This window comes from Pararge aegeria, chromosome 7 (assembly GCF_905163445.1).
Source record: "Pararge aegeria chromosome 7, ilParAegt1.1, whole genome shotgun sequence".
NCBI classification, from domain to species: domain Eukaryota; kingdom Metazoa; phylum Arthropoda; class Insecta; order Lepidoptera; family Nymphalidae; genus Pararge; species Pararge aegeria.
Window position 1 is genome coordinate 4,738,795 of NC_053186.1, and position 16,180 is coordinate 4,754,974.

At 37.4% G+C, this 16,180-nt stretch overlaps 1 protein-coding gene across 1 annotated transcript; it reads left to right on the forward strand.

Annotated features, from left to right (window-relative positions):
* Positions 1-2,059: 2,059 nt before the first annotated feature.
* Positions 2,060-15,786, forward strand: LOC120625411 (probable chitinase 2). Its single transcript, XM_039892466.1, has 9 exons — positions 2,060-2,201; positions 7,741-7,905; positions 8,672-8,867; positions 9,417-9,513; positions 11,112-11,327; positions 11,854-12,048; positions 12,519-12,652; positions 13,111-13,286; positions 13,800-15,786. Exons 1-9 carry the CDS (start codon positions 2,123-2,125, stop codon positions 14,090-14,092), a joined length of 1,551 nt encoding a protein of 516 aa, XP_039748400.1. The 5' UTR covers positions 2,060-2,122; the 3' UTR covers positions 14,093-15,786.
* The last annotated feature ends 394 nt before the right edge of the window (positions 15,787-16,180 follow it).

Consider the following 16,180-nt stretch of genomic DNA (forward strand, 5'->3'; position numbering starts at 1 on the left):
AATAATACTGCCCGTGTGCGAAAGTATGAAATATTGGTTAAAATATTATCAATTATTGTCATTAATATTGACTGTGTGCGAGCAGCATAAGGGTACAGACAACAGGTAACCAAGGAAACCGAACCAAGGTGACCAATCCACATCTACGGCAAAACCACCAATCAATAAGGCCCGCCGGTTTAAGCAACTCCTATGATTGGTTGTTTTGCGTCATGGCGAACGCTGGCTGGACGTGTAGTTTTGGCCTAGCTACTAAGCTAACAGCTTAGCTACAAGGTAATTTGCAAAGTGGGGGTACTAGGAATGTGTCCCTTATATTTGATATATATTCAAGTAAATAGAAATTGTCAACCCTAACCAATCGTTATGAGATAAAATCATATGTACAATGTTAACTTAAGTGTGACTTAATTAATGAATATTATCTAAGACCTTGATCGTTTTTTCTGTTGCCATAGTAATCCGTAATCTCATTTGATCATAAATGTAAACACTGCTGATGTTAATGTTCTGGTTGTCACCGCGTATCTTTTTTATGTACATTTTGTACAGTCATTTCACTTAAAATATTGTCCCAGAAAAGAGATGATGAATAAAATGTTTTCATTACCAAAAATACTGTCCCTCCCCTATCGATCCAGTTCCCCATATCAAACTATACCATTACACCTGTGAGAAAGTATTATTTTTGCAAAAACGAGCACTAGATGCCCTGTTTATATGTATGTTATCTTTCGTTTTATTAATTTGGCCGAATAAATTGATCTCTTGTTAATATTTTAGTTTTAGAATACTTTAATGGAAATAAATTTTGTTAATGTAATGAGATTATTGTGTTTTTATTAATTTTCGTTAATAGACCTATTTACCCAAAGCAGGATGCATTTGCCATACAGAAATGTTTATGGGGTGTTAATATACATCCACTGCTGTACATAGTTTGTACAGCAGTGGATGTATTGGCTGTATGTATTATTGGATGTATTATTGTGTATTGGCTTATGATTTGGTTTATTAGGTATGATGATATTTTTCAATGGAAACTGATCGGCTCGGAATTTGTGTGATCTAAGTTTATGTTGTTATACAAATTTAGTATTTATTTTATGTTGATTATTTGACGGACCAAGCAGATGGCCCAACTGATGTCAAGTCGATAACCATCGCCGGTAAACAGAGCAGCAGTTCGTTCGGTCTTAAGTCTCATGTGCCTGTGATTACACCGGAAACCATGTCCTTCAGACCGAAACAGCATTGCTTGGCAGCTGCAGTAATAAGCATGGCGGCAGTACTTTCCCGGGTGCTTTTTGTCACAAAAAGCTCTACTACTATAAAACTTACGATTTCCGTAAAGTAACAGGCACCGAGATACAAAAGGCTGCGAGTAGAAAGACTCGGCAATGCTCAAAATAAGCTTAAACAGCGGTCAACTTTACTGCAGGTCGTGCAATAGAATCTTTAAAACTAAATTTGGCTACGATAAAGCCAAGGTGTCGCCATTGACGGATACGTCATAGAGGACATTATCATCATTATCATGTCTGATGCGGAATCTTTTGTAATATTTATATTCGAGAAGTTATTAAAAGCGCGACGGACGGAAGTTTAAAATGCATTTTACCCCGAGAAAAGTACTTTAATTCATCGATGTAAATACTAATAACTCCCTTCGCTCAATAAAAACCACCGCAGAAATAACATATCACTTAATTCATAATAAACAAACCAAACAATATTTTTTTAGCAAAAGTGACGTTTTTATTAAAACTCTACATCGCATATCACTTGGAACTTGTAAAATCACTTTCAAGTTACCAACTTGTAGTTCAAAACTATACCTTATCACTGAGAAATAAAGTTGAGAAAGGCTTTTTTGTACACGTGATTGATCAACCAGTTACAGTGTATTCTGTGATGGATTTACAATTCTATTACCTAGAAAATAAAGAACTTTTTGTTCAGAAAACGATTTTGTGGTGACGAATCGTGCTTCAAATGTCAAACACCACAGTTGGTAAGAATGTCTCGGCGAGACAACGTATTCTAAATTCAAATTTTAGGTTTAAACTTTTTAAATTCTATGGTGTAATACAATTTTGTGGTGGATTCTTTCTTTTTTGTGATGACAATGGCGGAAAAGTGTTTGTTTTTTTTAATATTTGCCGTAATGGCGGCCGTTATGGATGGCCAGACCTTGGGAGGTAAGTGAAAGGTGGCTTTGCCGGACAGAATGTTTGTCTGTTACACAAAAGTTTAGTCATGTATTATTATTTTGAGGTCGATAAATATTGCATAATTTTTGTAGAAAAAGTTTTCGTTTAAGAAAAGTTTGGTAGGCTGTCGGATAATGTTCCTTTAACCTTACGAGGTTTATTTAAAAAAAACGGGTTTTAGAGGTCCGAGGCCGTCTTGTTTTTCCATTCACGCATTTTACCACGAAAATACAATTTTTTAACGTATTATACTCCTTAGGCTGTTGTAGAGTTTGTTACTTTTTGACCTTTTCAGTAAGGAGGTTTGATGAAACTTATATAACTATCACTACCAGTAAGTGATTTCACAGTGTATATATCTATATAAATATATATTTATATGTGTATATATATATATATATCTATACCACACACTGTGTAGGTCCCAAGATTAGCATCAATAGTTCTAATAATTCTTGCTTTCCAAAAATTAATCTTGCAAAGTGGATAACTTTCCAGTTATCCACTTTGCAAGATTAATTTTTGAGCTAGACATTCGGGGAACCGAATTTAAATTTTATTGCCGAAAAGTAAAGTAAGGTTAGGACATAAATATCCATGTGTCCTAATACATCACTTAGGCATGCCTTGAGACATGTCCTAACTCATGGATATTAAGAACTGTCTTCCTCGTAGTTAATTAACCGCTCCTTTGTGATCGTCTAGGTTTTCCCACAAAATAGTTGGAAATATGTTATATTAACCGGTATACGTATAAGTGAATTAAATTATCCATTTAATGACGACGCGAAAGCAATTATAATAAGTTACTGAGAAGGGTTTACGCCATAGTCAACCACGCTGGCCAAGTTCGAATTGGTAAACTTCACACGACGTTTGAGAACATTATGGAGAACTTTGGGGCAAAACAGTTTAAACTCAAGATGTTTTCCTTCACCTTTAAAGCATGTGATATTTTATTAGCTTAAATTAAAAACGCACATAAATCTAAAAAGTTACAGGTGCAGGATTTAACTTTGCCTGCCTTAAAGGGAGGCCGATTTTTCGAACGATGTGAATAAAATGGATAGACGATTCGCCGATTCTCCCGTGGCCAGCAAGTTAATAAAACCCAAAGACAATCCAAATTAGCTGGTTATCTGTTTACTTTTAATAGTTTAAAACCATACGTTTAATGTCCTTCGCAAATAATATTTATTTACTGACTCGACTTTAAAGAAATGGAATGTTATGTGACATAAAGCAAACATTACAATTTTTTTTTTCCATTTAGTGGATAAAATTTTGATGACGGAAAAGAGCAACTGCTCAGCTTCATGGTGGTTTCTTCTTTATAGAATCCGCTTTCCGAACCGACGGTAGTCACTACAGATAGAAAGACTTGAAGTTTCTAAAGTTCTTATAAGGCCTATAGGCACATGAAATAAACGAATCTTGATTTTAAATTTAGAGTTTCATAAGTAGTGCAAAAAGATAGACAGGAAAAATGGAGCAAATTCGTCACAAACTGGTACCCACGAGATGGAAAGAGAAATAGAGGCCGACCATATAAGAGGTGGGAAGACGACATTAAACAGACCGCGGGACCTAACTGGCGCAGAGTGGCGCAGAGTAAAGAGCGAATTAACACTCATAGTAACCAACTGGCTACTTCTCTCAGTGTCCCAATGGTGATTAGAAGGCTTAAACGTGCTTCCATTTGGGATTTTACTAACACATGCACTTCGTAAAATAAGAGGCAGAGCCATTGATGGATGGCCGGCCTCACATGCCACAAAACACACGGAGGAAATCTGCTTATAGCTGCTTCAGCTGATCGCATGATGGATTAAAAAAAAATATATTAAAGTAGTGCGGATCAGTAGGATAGTTGCTTCAAATTCATTAGTTCATAGTTTTATCTCCCCAGCGTTCTTCTTCTTCTGCTTGCGGCTCAGGTTCGCATGGTCCCTGGTGTCACGACCGGTTACGATTAATTGTGACGCCGCTGTCTAGATCTCCCAACCAAGCATTGGTCCCAACAGCAGCACTTTCCTTGAAAAGTCTTGCTGAAAGAAATTTAGCATCCTTGGGGTGTATTATATAAGCTTTATATTGTGGTATTATAAAAATAACTCGCATGGTGTGAAAGAATAGATTTTAAAGCAGGCATCATGCTGTTTTTATTCTTCTACAAGTTAGCCATAAGACTTAATACGATTATGAGGTACTAAGATGGCAACCGGGCTCACCAGTAGTTCTTGGTACATTAGAAGGTATCAAGAACTACCTATTTGAAATAAGCAGGCATTAGAGCAGCGTGTTGGAGTTTGAATTCTAAATCAAACTCCCCTTGAAGACAGCTTCTGCCCAGGTATTTGACTAAACAATATCACAAACTTTGAAATTTATTCCAAATAGGTTGTTCTTAGTAAATATCTATTGGCAATGCAATGAAATCGCTTTTAGGCAATTGTGTCAAATTGAAATCTGTATTGTAGAAAATGTTAAGTAACCTTGTAGTTTATTTTTATTATTCTTAGGTAGGTTTTTTATCATATTGATTTAGTCTGTTATGTGTAGTACCTACGAGGGAAAAAATAAAATAATAAGTGTTTTTTTCGTTTCACTACAAGTTAGCCCGTTCCATTCTCATCTGGTTGTAAATAGTGATACAGTCTAAGATGGTAGCTGGCTAACCTGTAAGGGGAATGGCAGTTATAACTCCCTAATCGATTTCTACGCGGCATTAGGTATACCGGAACAGCAAATCGCTTGGTGGCACGCTTTTTTCGGTAGGGTAGTAACTTACCACGGCCGTAATCTCCCACCGTACCGAGCCCAGGCAAGTGAAAATGAATAATTATATTCCCAAATTGCTTTTGCCGGGGCTCGAACTCGGGATGTCTCACGTATAAAAACACAGCGATCGCCGCTGCGCCAGCCCGACCGAGAGGGCTTGAAAATAATTGGAAATTTTTTATTCGATAAATATATAGTCGCCATGCACTGACTTATATAAATTATTATGTCAGTGTCACCATGCCATTAATGTACAGACTGATCATATGATTGCAATTTCGATCTCTGCACTGACTCCTCCGCATCATCCCACAAGGAACTTCGTTTAAAAAAAAAAAAAGGATTGTCACTGATTTTTTTAATACATGACGTTATTCAGGTGGTTGTTTGGGTTACTCAATAAACAAAACAAAACCTACCATAGGAAGGTAACCAGTAATATTCCGCGAATTACCAATAATAATGAAATGATATAAAGAAAAGTACTAATAATCCAAGAATGCAGGAAACGTTATTAATGATTCATGATTATGTTAAACAGTAGATACTTTATTATTAATTAGGTATCTAATGGAGCTACAGATCTACTTGATTCTTGATCTAGAGATAATTAGGTACCGAAGCGTGAACTACTTATACAAATTATCCTATAAGCTAACTTGTTTTTTTTATTTTTTTTTTATTTTTGTAGTCATACTTCTTTTGGTGCGTGCGAGAAAAATGGTAAGAGTAAATTTTTACGATGTACGCACACCGTCACAAAAAACCGACACGATGAACTATAGTCAACATTTTAGTTTTCCTAAAAAAGGTTTGACAGATGACTTTCAATAATTCAATCAATGCCTTTTTTCTATTGTTAGAGTCGTTTCTTCTACAAACGTAGAATAATGCGAAAGATAACATTTTTGAAAAGATTTTTATCTTGTTACGCCAGAGAAGTATAACTTCTAACGCGTGTACATAAGTATACACACGTTTTTTTTTTATTCAGTCGAACTCGGCTACCCGAAAGGGAATTTGAAGGTGTACCCTCTGGGCTATCACCGCTTCTTTCGCTTTGAGACATATCTATCCACAACTACATTTAATTGTTTCAACTTCATCAATGCCTACCAATAAAATAGTTGAAGATTTTTTGTTTGTGGTAACGCAATGTGGGTCGGATGATTTTCGTTTGACTACACGTTGTGTCCAGTGGCGTGCATAGATGGTGTGCACAGGGTATGCAGATGATACAAAATGAAGAAAATCTCCAGTACGAGTTATAAATACTTAAGGCTAGGCTTTTTATAACTCGTATTGAAAATTTTCTCTATTTTATATCATCTGCATACCCTGTGCATACCCTCTGTGCACGCCACTGGTTGTGCCGTGTGATGACGGCAGATAAGACCCCTCTTCCTTCCCGCGGGAGTCGGTCGAGGCGACTAAGGGAATATAACTGAGATAATATATATACTTATACCATTACTGCGATCACCAACCTGTCTGCCCAGCATGGTTATTATGAGCAAACCCCTTCTGCTGGGAGAGACTTATAGTAGTCAACTATTATAGGATATTGATATACGCCCAATAGTATTTGGAGTTGATACAAGTAAAAAGTTATTCCTTATGTAGGTATATGATTTATGAACCCTACTAGGTCACCAGCTCTCGCTGTGAAACGAAACTCAGCGGAGTAGAAAGGGCCTTCTGCCGTGAAATTGCGTAGCTGTCACCAACAGTTAACGGTTTAACCTCCGGTACCTGGATTGTTGATCAAATCTGTCTTTTATGTTGTTTTGTGTTTGCGTCACAAAGGTTGATCCATGTATGCGGTGGCCCAAGAGCTGTCGCTTATTTAGCCAACATGGTATTCCTACCCGGGGAAAGGGCTACATTGTGTCTTCTTCCACAGTTTTATCAACTCTCCAAGCATTGGCGCAAGTGGAAATAACATCCAAATAATGTACGTGTAAAAATAGTAATAAAAGAGGGTAAACTCTCTTTGTACTCTTGGTACTCACTCAAATTCGATGCTGCCGTGCTTTGGCAGGTGGACTCTTAAATTGTATCGTCCTTTTGTCAGGATATAATCATGGGATACAATCATTGTCTCTTGGCTTAAGCATGGTAACATGGAACAGGAGAAGTTTAACTGTACTGTAGTCGTACCCCTAATTTGTTTCCACGCGACATCGCACCGGATCACTAAATCACTTAATGGCACGTCTTTGTAGGTAGGGTGGTAACTAGCCACGGCCTAAGCCTCCCGCCAGACCAGACCAGATAAAATTCAATAATATTGCAATAATTCCAAAATTGCCCTCGCCGGGAATCGAGCCCGGGACCTCGTACTTAAATTCATAGCGCTTACCGCTGCGCCAGGGAGGTCGTCGACAATCTGCGGCGTTAGAGTCACTACAAATTTATGTAGTACTAACAGACCTATTATGTGGTAGTAGAGTAGATTACTTTACGTATTAAGTAGCAGGAAGGGGAAAAAGTTCTTTATTACACACCCAGAAACACATACAGCAATGACATAACGACTCATTGAACTTTAGTTGTTCGATTACAAACCGAACTGCAGTAGTATGTACTTTCATATTTACATGTATACATTTTAAAAAGTCAGTGTTTTGTCCTATTGCTTTCCCAAATATAAGTTTACTAGCAGAGATCACCATTAAGCATTAAGGCCGCTTTAAGTAAATTTTACTTATTTTTTCATGATGATAAAACATATGGATCATTCCAGGCCCCATGCATGGCAGAGTGGTGGTCTGCTACGTGGGCACGTGGGCGGTATACCGGCCGAGTGCGGGGAAGTTCGACCTGGCCGACATCGAGCCTTCGCTCTGCACGCACCTCGTGTACTCCTTCGCTGGCCTGGATGAGAGTACACACAGCATTAAGAGCCTCGGTGAGTTCTATGTATCTATCTTTTATCAATCTATCCTATCTTTTAATATTTATTGACTATTTATTTGTATTCCACATCATTAACATATACAAAAATAAAATAAAAGCAGAAACATGAAGTAATAAGTACAATACAGCAGGCGGCTTTATCGCTTAATAGCACTAAATATCTGTATGAAACCTTTAAGGAGCTTCTTGCAGTAGTTTCAGTAGTACAGGTATTTTTTTTCAAAGTACTTTTTAAACCCTTTTATATAGATAGCTCCGAGAGTCCGAAAGTACTTACTTATTAGTTAATTTATAGCCATATTCTTTAGGAAGATTGATCATCATTACTATCAATCGATTACATGCCCACCACTGGGCACGGATCGTTTCTTAAAATGAAAAGAGTGTAGACCGTAGTCCATGACGCTGGCCAAGTGGGGATTGGTAGAGTTAACATGCCTTTGAAAACTTTATGGAGAATTCTCAGCCAGTTTAACTCACAATGATTTTCTACACTGTTATAGCAAGAGATATTTAAATGCCTAACTTGGTCCCACCGAAATGGAGTTCATCAGGAAACCGCTTCTTTGGGAAGTCTTTTGCCCTAGGTGATTAGCTATATAATAGCGCGCTGAGACCCTTAGGAGTAGATAAGCTAGAGCGCAGATGCGGTGGAACGGGAATTGTTTGTTATAATAAAGGAATAACGTTTATTCGAGGAACTTATCAAAAAGGATAAAGTTCTGTGAAATCGTAATGCATACGATCACTAATTTCAGATGCCTGGCAAGATCTAGAGAAGGATTACGGCAAGGCGGGCTACAAGCGGCTAGTATCTCTCAAAGATAGATATCCACATTTGAAGGTGACCATAGCTATCGGGGGATGGAATGAAGGGTCAGAGAAATATTCCAGGATGGCCGCCAACCCGGTGACAAGAGCGAAGTTCGTCCAGAGTGCACTGCAATTTTTGATGTAAGTATCCCATCACCTAATAGGAGCAGGTAAGGTGGGGGTTTTATTAGTAGTTTTCGTGACAGAGCTTGTCCGAAGAAGTACTACCTACCACTATGCTTATTTCTGCCGCATAGCAGCATTGTCGCAATGCTGTGTTCCGGTCTGAAGGGTGTGGATGCCAGTTGTGTTTTGGGCGTGGTGTCTGAAGGGTGTAATTGAGGCTTTAAATCTACGCCTTAGGTTGATGGACACAGGGCAACACTTTGCAGGATGTGTTTCTTGAATGCCCTGCGAAGTGTTGCTTTATTTATTGGCGATGATTTTCAACTTACCATCAGGATACCTACCATCAGGGCTGTACAGCCGCTTGGTCCGTCAATTAATAACTAAAAAAACGGTTGAAAGGCCAAGTTTGGAGGGTAACACCGCTGAGCCCAACTAGTTTATAAAGTAGGTAATATAGATGCTTTTTCCTGCAGTTCAAGATGATAAATTTTCCTTACACTCTGCTATTTATTTAAGCTAAATTAATTTGTACTGCAGTGTCATACACTTTTTTTGTTCCAGCACATACAAGTTTGACGGTCTCGATTTGGACTGGGAGTATCCTACTAAACGAGGCGGTACTCCGGAGGATAGGAATAACTACGTTGCAATGGTTAAGGTAACAATGCATTTTAATTCAAACTAGTTAATTTTAAAAGAAAGAAAAACTGGGCAGTGATTCAAGGACTGACTGGGCAACCTTTGACCGAAACGGGCAATCAATTGATTAAATTATAATATTTATCCTTTAAAATACATAACTTAAGTTTAATTTCACTTTGCTTCTGAAACTAAGTGAAAATGGTTTAACTCTATGTTATTCTAAACTTGCAAATATTGAAATTGCAACCCTAAGCGAAGTTTAATTAAGGTATAAACTGTAACGGTAGGTAGTGACGAAAAATAACGATACGGGACTCTTACGAGGTCTCGCAATCGAAATGAGTACACTTTAAATATTTTAACGAGGTAAAATTTAAGGGCATTGAGGGTCTGGTGCCAGTGGTGGTTGATTAGATCCACACACTATACTTTTTATAATTATGTGGCGTTATGTCTCTATAAAAGTGGTGGTCTTTTATTATGTTATTTATTAATGGTATTTTTTTAATATCATATCAATATTGTACCCCGCACGGGGGGAGGTAGGGGGGTAGGTAGTGACGAAAAATAACGATACGGGACTCTTACGAGGTCTCGTAATCGGAATGAGTTTCTGCGACTACCATTGTTTGTCGCGGGTAACGGGGAATCAGGGTTCGATTCCGGTGAGGGAGCCTGAGAAACTGCTACCACATCCAAGTAAGGCAGCAGGCGCGCAAATTACCCACTCCCTGCACGGGGGGGGAGGTACGGGTAGGTAGTGACGAAAAATAACGATACGGGACTCTTACGAGGTCTCGTCATCGAATAATCAATACACGAACTGCCCACACACTTGTAAATATAGACGCGCAAGATCGTTATACGAACCGCTTACCATTATAGTAAACTACTATGCAAACACACATAACATATACGCAATAAGGGAACTTTAAATTGGAGATTTTACCCTACCACACCCGTCTGTCTCATTCTGAAAACTATTCAAAATAATTGCTATTTTTCATTCTCATTCAAATATAAATAATAGTAAATAATATATAATTTTTGACTGAATTATTTTATGTTTCAGAGATTCAAGTTTTCCATTGCAAAATGTCCCATTCTCTTTAAAAAAGGTGGTCCTGTCATAAAGTCAAAGTCAAAATATCTTTATTCAAGTAGGCCCATAGATGGCACTTATGTTGCGTACATAACATGAGGAATGGGAAAGGAAAAAAATATTATGAATGTATCATGGTATTACCGAATTGAGATGATGGCGATAAACATATTCGTAAACTTAAATCTAAAGCTATGAGGGTTCCAAACGCGCCCTGGTCTAAGAAGAAGCCACCGACAAACAAAGCCGGGTATTCTTTGTTGTTATTACCACTTGCCATTGCCATTTCAAATTATTAGAAGAGCAACTTGGTTAGAGCAATAATTCGAACCCAAGATTTTTTTATGGAACCTTGCGCTTTATACTGTAATAGGATCTTTCATTAAATTGCATACATTTATTGAGTTGACTTTCAAAATCATCAATACGCTGTGATTGAACCAAATTAGTTATTTCAAGTCCGATATTCTGTAGACAACCTCTTATATTAGATTTTTTCTACCACGCCATAGGAACTAAAAGACGCCTTCGAGCCTTACGGTTACATCCTAACAGCAGCGTTAGGTGCTGGCAAAGAGACAATGGACACAGCATACGATTTGGCCAGACTGAGTCGATACTTGGACTTCATACACATGATGTGCTACGACTACCACGGGACCTGGGACCAGGTTGTTGGGGCCAATGCTCCTTTGAGGGGGACTAATGAATCAGACTTTCTAAGTGTGGTAAGTAAATGACTTATTTCTATTTTCAATACATGTAAAATACCATAATAAATAGGTACAAATAATAAAATTTCATTCAATTAAATTCCAGAAGCACTAATAGAATAAAATACAAACAGGATATTTCTTATTTGTATTTTATTATGGTATATTTATGGTATGATAGAAGAGGCTATGATGTAGGTACGACTGGCAAGCATAGCCTCTATTCTCTTAACACCAGTTTCCCTACTAACTTTTCCTACAGTTGCTAAACGGTGGTCAACTAAACATACTCAATGAGTTGATGACTGTCGCTATGAAATTATACGTTTTGTATGAGGACGACGAGTTGGTAACTCTTTGGGAAAGTTAGTGGATCGAGCAGCTTGTTAGGGTAGAAAGTGATTGAAACACAAAGAAAAACAAGTCCGTCAAACCTTCTCTTTCTGTATCTTTTCTTACTGTAATTTTGTTGAATTTTTGGAGAATTGATAAATGGTCACCCACAGTTAGCTTATAAACTATGTATATCTTCATTTTACAGGAGTACACAATAAAATACCTATTGTCTCATGGTGTGAGCCCCTACAAGATGGTTCTCGGCCTGCCCATCTACGGTCGCGCCTTCCTCCTGACCAACCCTGCAGTCAAGGAAATCCAGTTCGGTCTGACGCCCGCAAAGAACGTTGGTTTCGCTGGACCTTATACAAGAGAAGCTGGATTCCTTGGGTATAATGAGGTATGCTATTTATCTATATATGTGTTTATGTATGTCTTTGATTTCTTGATAAATTGCTGCTAGGATTATAAGCGAGAAAATCTGTTTAGGGTATGACAGATTCATACACCTAATCGGTTGTACATAGCTTCTATGTTACCACAAAGTGCTGTGAAGCGATTAAGCTTTCCGGTGAGATGCCACCTTGCAAACGTTTAGTTTTTTTCCAATATAATAATTAAAATTCATCAAATTATAAAGTAGCCTTTATGTAAATTAATTTTAATATATTATGTAAGCTTCTGCGTTTGTAGCTATAAAAAATACATTAGAGATTATGTTATTCAACCGTGCAAATAGCTTCTGTAAACTTTGACTTAGAATAATTCTCAGTTAGTAGTTCGGTCTGTGCCGTCGGAAGTTTATAATCATTTCTAGTTATCTTTATCTACAATCAGAGGTAGTTAATATTATTTTCACTGTCATGACAGATATGTGAAGGAATAACAAATAAATCATCAAAATGGACATATAATTGGGATGAACAAGCGGCCTCGCCTTACCTTAGGGATGGTGAACGAGTCATCGTGTACGACAATCCCAGATCTATCGCAATCAAAGTCAAGTAAGTAGTGCAGAATAGGTTGGTACTACTACTACTAAGTACAAACGTAAGATAACCCCCTTATAATGCCCAACGACTACCAAAATAAAACTGAAAAAAAATCTAAACCGTTTTCGGTAAAGCGGCCAAAAGTAATTCTTTGGTCAAGGTAGCTGCCAGCTCTAGGATCACCGGTAGACATGTTAATCCTTTTTGACAATTCTTTAGATAGGGCTAATAAAATAAGGAAATTTCTGGCTGTAGGTCTGCCCGGACAAAGCCTATATAGTTGTTGATGATTGTTATGTTAAAAGCGAGCTAGTTTTGTTTTAGGACGTTATAATTAGTAGCTTATCGTGTTTAAAGCCCCGTTGAAGATTCCTAAAACTGGAATACCAAATACCTACCTATTTGCGCCACAAACACATTCTAATATTTTGCCAAAGAGGACACTAATAATACGGTATTTTGTCTTTCAGAATGGCCATAGACTACGGCCTTGGAGGACTCATGGTATGGAGCATAGACACGGACGATTTCAGGGGCTCGTGCGATCCTGAAAACGACACATATATAGACTTCGTTGATCGATATAATAAAATAGTCGACGATGCGATACTTCAAGAGGCATTGAAAAACCTTAAATTGCCCGATGGTAAGTTAACATATTGAACCCTTGGACTATTTGTTGTAGTAGGCATTGCTTTGCGAATGTCCGTGTTATATAAGGTAAGTATAATTCATTAGTAGCAGAACTTTTCGTGACAAAGCTCGTCCGGGGAAGTACTATTCTTATTGCCACCCTAGGTACTTATTCCTGCTGTCAAGCAACATTGCTGTGTTCCGGTCTGAAGGGCGTGTTTGCCGGTGTTATAACAGACAAATGAGGTTTAACTTTCATGCTATGTGAAGTGTTGCCTGTGGGCGATGACTTCTACTTACCATTAGATACTAATCGGCTTGGTCCGTTAATTATGACTGTAAAATATATTAATTAAACGCCGAGTAACTTAGCAAAGATACACGCATGTATTTTATTACACTCCCGTGGCGTCGTATAAAACATATTGGTATAGCTCCTTTTTTCTTCTCTCTACTGCTCGGTACTTCTATCTGCATTTTTCATCAGAATCGCGTACAAGAAGTGGCACTTTTAATTTGTTTTCAGCTAACCGCATAGAAAATCTAAGCAGAAGAACTGCCTATGCAGTAGCGAATAACAAACTCCATCTACGTTTAGCAGAACCAGAGTTCTCTAACTATCCTCTTATGAGAACTATCAACGAAGCAACTACATTGGCGTTAGAAGAAAAGAGAATACTCGATGAGATGGCGGCAGTCGTGAAGCAGAACGAGATAGGAGATAAACCGGAAGATAAAGACGATGAAGGTTCCTCTAGTGCTGTGGTTGCAAATCTGTTGCTTGTTTTATGTTCAGTCTTTAGTTATAAATTGTTTTAAGTGGGCTCATATTTGGACATTTTTGTGTAGTTGCCAAATTGCCTGAAAAGGCAGATAACTTTAAATTTTATTGCTGGCCATCTTAGTGATACGTATAGCCCAGCAATAAGGATTGCAAGGCAATATTTCATTTTAATATTTGCAGCAAGATGCAATTTCTCAAGGGAACTTTTATTAGAGATTAGAAAATGTGTAGGTATTTGGGTCAAATATTCCTCATAGTACCATTATCAACGAATAATCGAATAGACTCAATTGCACCGCTCGGCAGGAGAGGTTACTCTCCCCGGGAAACACAAAATGACAAAATGTTATGCTCTCCTTCAGCTTTCTCTTCAAGCATTATTGACGTACAAGTGGAAATAATATTCAAATAATTTACGTGTAATATTAAATGGGGGTAAACTACGTTCTCCCCACAGAATTTAGCATATAAAGAAACCGTGTACACGATTAATATTGAAGCATCAAAAACCACTTCACTTTAGTAGTGTTTATCGAACAGGCAGTTTCTCATTCTATTTAGCAGTTGACAGTTATTATTTTACCTCTAATGTTTTAAACGCTTCCCATCCAATTGGGGAAAATGGGAAAAGTTTGTAAGCTGTCAACATTCCGCGGGTGTGAAGTGAAACGTGCGCGATGCATTTCACTGCTTTCGGACACAATACACTGCATGCAGTATTTACTGAATGAGGGTTCTGTATGTTCTTCATTCTGTGGTTCTCCCATATTCCCTGTTGCCGTGCTTTGGCAGGTTGACACGTAAATTGTATCCCCCGCTTGTTAGGGAATATAATCGGGGGATATAATTTCACCGCCTGTACTAGCCGTGCTGGCGTTAATAGAGAATAGAATAATGAATGACTGCAGTTTCTAATTTCGAATGCGAAACCTTTTTTAACGCCCGCAAGTTAAAAACAAAATCAATCTATCCCAAAATCTTCGGATGACGTATTGAATTCAGTATCCTTATCGTTTTTTTTTATTCTTCTCTATAGTTAAGGATAGCACTCCTTAATTCAATCTGCCATTCTGAAATTTGGGATTAGATTAATTATTTATTAAAGTGTAAGACATTGCGTGTGATAATATATACTACGTCTATAAACAACGTTCTAAAGCAAGGCTTTGCAGTCCACAGGGTTGCAAACGACAACAAGTCTATCAGTGAACTGCGTTTGCTTTAACAATTATTCACGTCACGTCATAAGCTCTTATTTAACATGTATTACGGTGTACCGTGTACAGCACCATTCCATTTAACCGTATGAAATGTTACTGATACTAAAGATCTTGATGACTCACTGACTGAGTGACTGACTGATCACCATCCAGCTGAAATCTTTGGATCTAAAAAGCTGGTTCCGAATCTAAAGAGAGACATCAAATTTCATTTTCCAGTTACTTACGTTATGATTTATAGAATAGGGGCAACAACAATAATAAATAGTTTTCATCTGTACCTAACTAAAGACAATTTTGGACAAAGAAATAGATCTTTGCTATCCAAAATGTATCTTATCATACATAAAAAAGATACATTTGGGATAAACGATGAGAGGTCACCGCATCACGTAAATGTTAATGTTTAATTATAGAAGTTATGTACATACAGATCAAGGAGATTGAAAATACTCTCTATTGTGATAATTTTGATTATAATTTTTTGATAATAAATATGTTTTTAATGATATAAGAGTTTAATTTGGTGTTATTTCATTCTCTAAACTACTAATAAAACGATTTAATTTCTTGAAAGTTAGTATGTTTACACTTTACATGCAACGGTTAACTCAAATGCTTCTTATTTTTATATAAATCTTTCACCAATTATTAGAAAGTTACATTTTAAGGCAAAGCATATTTGGTCCGGGCACCCACGAAATACTACTATTAGATGTCAGGAAGGTATCGGATATTCCCGATCTGTAGCCTCTGTCCAAACAGCTGATCCGGTCTTAACGGACTTCTACAAGCAGGTAAAGAATATTAATACAGCGGATAGATAATTATTTATGCTCCTTTTTATTTCGTGAACCTACTCTGAATTAAGGTTGAAAGATTGTAACAAAGTCCTATGATTTC